We start from the raw sequence: 4,835 nt of genomic DNA on the forward strand, positions 1-4,835 counted from the left end.
AACACTTCATCAGCTGCATGAAGATATATTTATGCAACCTGTGACAAGGTGTTTTCAACTTTATATCTGCAACTGTTTTTTTCCGGGGGGGGGGGGGGGATAGCATACTAGATTGGGCATGGTTTATTCTCAAGGAAGTTAATATTATTTGTTGTCACATCTACATTTTCTCTTCCAATTAGGAAAATAGTGATGGGATGGCACTGTGCACCAGCGGCTTCCAAGGCCTAGACATCCAACCCCCAGCTGGGCCACTCTGGATTCTGGGGGATGTATTCATTGGCCAGTTCTACTCAGTCTTTGACCGTGGGAATAACAGAGTAGGCTTGGCTCCTGCTGTCCCTTAAAATACACAGAAAGTAAGGGAGTCTAAACCTGCTTCCACACAGAGGCTGCTTTTCTGCTTCAGCTACCAAGCTGGAGCACTTTTTTTGGTGCATCCACATTGTGGTCTAACATTTCTTCTCCCACTCTTAGTACAATCTAACCCAAACCTGCTTTTCTGCAATGCTTTTGGGAAGAGCACAATGCATGTGCGTCATCAGGTGGTCTAGAATGAAAGGTGCAGATTATCCAAGGTCTGCCCACAGAAACATTATTTCCATTCCCTCGTCTTCTTGTGACTGGCATTTTCTTTGTTGGCGGTGACCAGAGAGCTATTTTCAGGCTTTTTAAAAGAAACCCTGTAATTGCTAGATCACAGTAATGTTATTACAATCTACTGCAAGCATCTACTAGTTTCTCTGAATCCCCAGCTTTCATTCTTTTTTTAAAAAAGGTCTTTAACCCTCTTCATTGCAGAGGGCTAGAGGCTTTTTTAAAAAAAATAAAGGCTGGAAATTCTGAAGAAATAGTAAATGGTTTAATAGATTGCTATAACATCATAATGTTACACGCAGAGACTCATGAGGAAGCTGCTGTCACTGCTTCACTATAGATGCCTCTGTTTGCTCACCTTCTTCCCTTGACAGGGGCTGGGGCACCAGTGGGGAAGAAAAGACGGAGAAAAGAGCACCACAATCGCTCATTTGCAGCAATGCCTCCACGTCCTTCCAGCCACTACTGCTTCCCCTCTTTTCTCCCTGGCTGCAGTCACACACAATAAATAATCCACTTTCAATCCACTTTCAGTGCACTTTCCGACTGGATTTTACTGTGTGAACTGGCAAAATTCAGTTGGAAAGTGCACTGAATGGACTGAAAGTGGATTATTTAGTGTGTGTGTGTGACCGTAGCCCCTGGTTCAGTTGTCAGCTGAAGAAGTCTTCACCTCGCCTCCTTGCTTTGACCACCACTGTTGCCTTGTTTCTACTTTTCTGCAGTGGTGGCTGCTGCCAAATACCACCACCAGCAACAGTCTCCTGGAAGTCCTTTCTCCCCCCTACATAGATATTGAGGGCTGTCAAGCACTGGCAGTTTTGGGGTTGTGAGGGAATTTGTGGCTCATTTTGTCTCTAGCATTTGCTCCACTGTTTTACCAAACCCAAGTTGGAACAGAAATTCTCCTCTACAATGCATGCCACTTTCACTTTCTTTGACTGTCCGGTTTTATTGTGGCTTCCACACTGCATGCCAGTTTCACTTCCTTTGATCTATCAGTTGTATAGTACTGTCTGCATATAATTATGGCCATTAAGGGTTGACTCTGCAGTCAGGACACCATTGGCCTGGGGTATTTGGATGTGGTTTTGAGCCACATCTTTTTCTGTTCCAGTGTGGGCTTGGTAAAACTACAGGGTGAATGCTAGATGCAGAATGGGCTTGTGGCCACCCAGGCTCCCTCCCATCCCACACAAACACTGCCAGTGCTCAACACTTTATTTGCCTGGCCACCCCACATCTCCTTCTTTACGTCCCAGCCAGGGGTCATTTCCTGCAGGAGCCAACTTACCACTTCCCATCCTGGGTGCCTTCTTGGCGGCTTTCCCACAATCTAGCTCTCTGCTTGCTTTGCTATGCTAGGATAAGATATTGCTGGGGTGCGAGAGTTTGGATTTCATGGCAAATTCTAGATGGTGTGCTGCATTTGTATTAAAGTGGCAGTGTGGGGGGGGGGTTGAGACCAGTGTTCCCTCTAAGCTGAGTGAGTGTGAGCCAGCTCACGGTTTTTTAAGGTAAGTTGCAGAGTTCCCCCCCGCCCCCCCGGTCCAAAACAGTCCAGTGGCACCTTTAAGACCAAGTTTTATTCAGGTACAAGCTCTCCCTTCTCTGCGAGGACAGATCTGCACGTCCCCCCCCCCAATAGCTAGCAATCCAAAACAGTCCAGTGGAGCCTGAGTGGTGGGTGTTGCCTTCTGACACACTTCTGGTGATGTCAGGGGGTGTGACATATGCAAATAAGTTATGCTAATGAGTTATGCTAATGAGCTCCTGCACCTCTTTTTCTACAAAAGGACCCCTGCTCCCAGCTATCTTCCTCCACTCTTTTCAAGGCAACTTGGATTGATAATAGCTGAAATGTCAGGTCTCCATTTTCTTTTTCTAGGATTAAAAAAAAAACACCCAATTTTTAAAAAAGGTTTTCAGATTCTTCTGCATACCTGGGCCCCAGGTCTGTAGAAAAATCTCCCTTATCTGAACATGGCCTCATCATGTGCCTTTATAGATCCACATTCAGAATTCGATATATTGATAGCAATCTAACAATTAGCCATTTTTTTAAAAGCCTGAAAATAGCATTCTGGTAATTGTGTGGGAATGGTGGCCATGAAAGGCTGAAAGAAGGAAAGTGGAGGAAAAACTGCAGTGTCGAAACTCTGTATCAGTGATAGCTATATGGAAAATTATCCCTGTGTGGAAGCAGCCTTAGTCCCCCTATGTATTCTTAAGTCTCCTTCTGGCAGTCTGAATGGCCAGGTGCAATCCCTGGATGCATCTATTTCCCGTATATCTATGCTGATAATGATACTCATCCAAACATGTGAATGCTTTGGGATATCCACCAATTTTATCAAGAGGCAACTACCAGCATATTGAATTGCAAAGGAGATATGAGAGAATTTACTTGCATAGGTATTACCTTTCTTTTCCTCTTTTTAAATAAAGCCCTGATCAATATTGAACTGTGACACAGTTAAAATTTGAGTGATTGTTTCACAATAACACATCTGTATGTATCTGAGGAATTTCCCCATTCCTTCCTCATATAATTAATAAAAAAATAACAGCTGCACATTTCGATAACTGGAACAGCACTATTGTTTACTTTCATTTGGTTCTGGTGTGTTAATGTAATAAAAAACATTAAAGGAAATTTATAACTAGCTTTTCATTCTACCCATGACAGATTGTTATCGCATATCCCCTTTAGTATTTCAAAAAGGCATGTAAATTAAGCTTTTCATAGAATGCACATTTATTTAAATGTAATCAATTATTTTGTTCAGAGGCAGATGATTCATTCCCTAAGATTTTTTAATTAGTTGAAAAATTTGTATTCCTAAACTAATGCTTGTTGTCTGCAGTTCTGATTTTACTTGTTTCACTGGAAAGAAAGATTCATGAATGATTTCACAGAAGGAGTGGGTGAAGCATCAAAATTCATTAGTAGGTCTCAGACAAAAAAAATGTGGTGACAGGTACAAAATAGAGACAGTGTAGTTACCGCAGGTAGCTATAAATTTAAACATGCATAACATCCAACTAAAACTATTGAAACTGAAAACACAGCTTAACACCATGGCAAACAAAGAATTCTACCGAGACTCAGAGCTCTCTCAGCCCCACCTACCTCACAGGGTGTCTGTTGTGGGGAGCGGAAGGGAAAGGAGTTTGTAAGCCACTCTGAGACTCTGAGTGAAGGGCAGGGTATAAATCCAATCTCTTCATCTCTCTTCTTCTTCTTCTCTACTATGTTTTGGGCAGTGCCTCTCAGGAAAGACTGAATCAGTCATGACCTAATCTTGCTGCACATGAAATTTCTCTCTATGCCCTTGTTGCCTAGATTGGGCATATATGTGCAATTTGCTGGCAAAGATTTTTGATCATTCTCTCTTTGTTGCTAAAAGGACATATAAACCAACTGTTGACATTTTGCCATGGTTCTGTTTGCATATTAATGTAAATAACTGGCAACAACATCCAAAATGGCTGTGATTAATTTTGCAAGCAGAAGATGGCAGTGGGTATCAAAACCACTGGGATTATGGATCTTAAATATGACTGTCAAGGTATACACACGAGTTTAAACAGAAACTAAGTGCCACATTTTAAGATGCTATCTGGGTATTGCAAATCTGATTCCTTTATAAAGATCAACAGACACTTAGAATCAAGGAATTCTAGCTATTAAAAAATTATCCCATCATGGTTCATTATCTCTCTTAATAATTCAGCCAAATACTAGAACTGAGATTTATTCTTACATCAGGATCATATGATTTGGTAAAGGTATTATAAGGAAGGTTATGAAAACACACATACCCAAATATTTTAAATCCATACATATATGCAGGGGTCTTTTCGTAGAAAAAGAGCTGCAGGAGCTCATAAGCATAAGGTATGCTAATGAGCTACTAGGCTATTAGCATAACAGCTCATTAGCATATGCCATGCCCCCTGACATCACTGGAAGTGATGTCAGAAGGGGAAGCAAAAGGGGGGAGAGGCATCTTCAAAAGTCTCCCCTTCCCTTCCCCAGCCAGCCTGCGGGGGGGGGGGGGAAGCGAAGAGAGAATGGGTTTAAAGTTTAAACCCCTTCTCACTAGAGTTGGGCTGCAGAAGGAGGAAATAGAAGGAAAGAAGGAAGGAAAGAGGGGATAAAAGAGAGAAGGAAAGAGGGAAGGAAAGAAGAAGGGAAAGAAAGAAAGAAAGAAAGAAAGAAAGAAAGAAAGAAA

At 42.0% G+C, this 4,835-nt stretch overlaps 1 protein-coding gene across 1 annotated transcript in view; it reads left to right on the forward strand.

The window, feature by feature from the left end:
• The window catches only part of CTSE (cathepsin E), a 26,474-nt gene extending 26,127 nt beyond the window's left edge, over positions 1-347 (forward strand). The window contains exon 9 of the mRNA XM_015417015.1: positions 183-347. Coding sequence (XP_015272501.1) covers positions 183-347 — 165 coding nt within the window. The remainder of the gene's footprint in view (positions 1-182) is intronic.
• The last annotated feature ends 4,488 nt before the right edge of the window (positions 348-4,835 follow it).

Source organism: Gekko japonicus, unplaced genomic scaffold, assembly GCF_001447785.1.
Source record: "Gekko japonicus isolate JY-2015 unplaced genomic scaffold, Gekko_japonicus_V1.1 scaffold522, whole genome shotgun sequence".
Classification (NCBI taxonomy): domain Eukaryota; kingdom Metazoa; phylum Chordata; class Lepidosauria; order Squamata; family Gekkonidae; genus Gekko; species Gekko japonicus.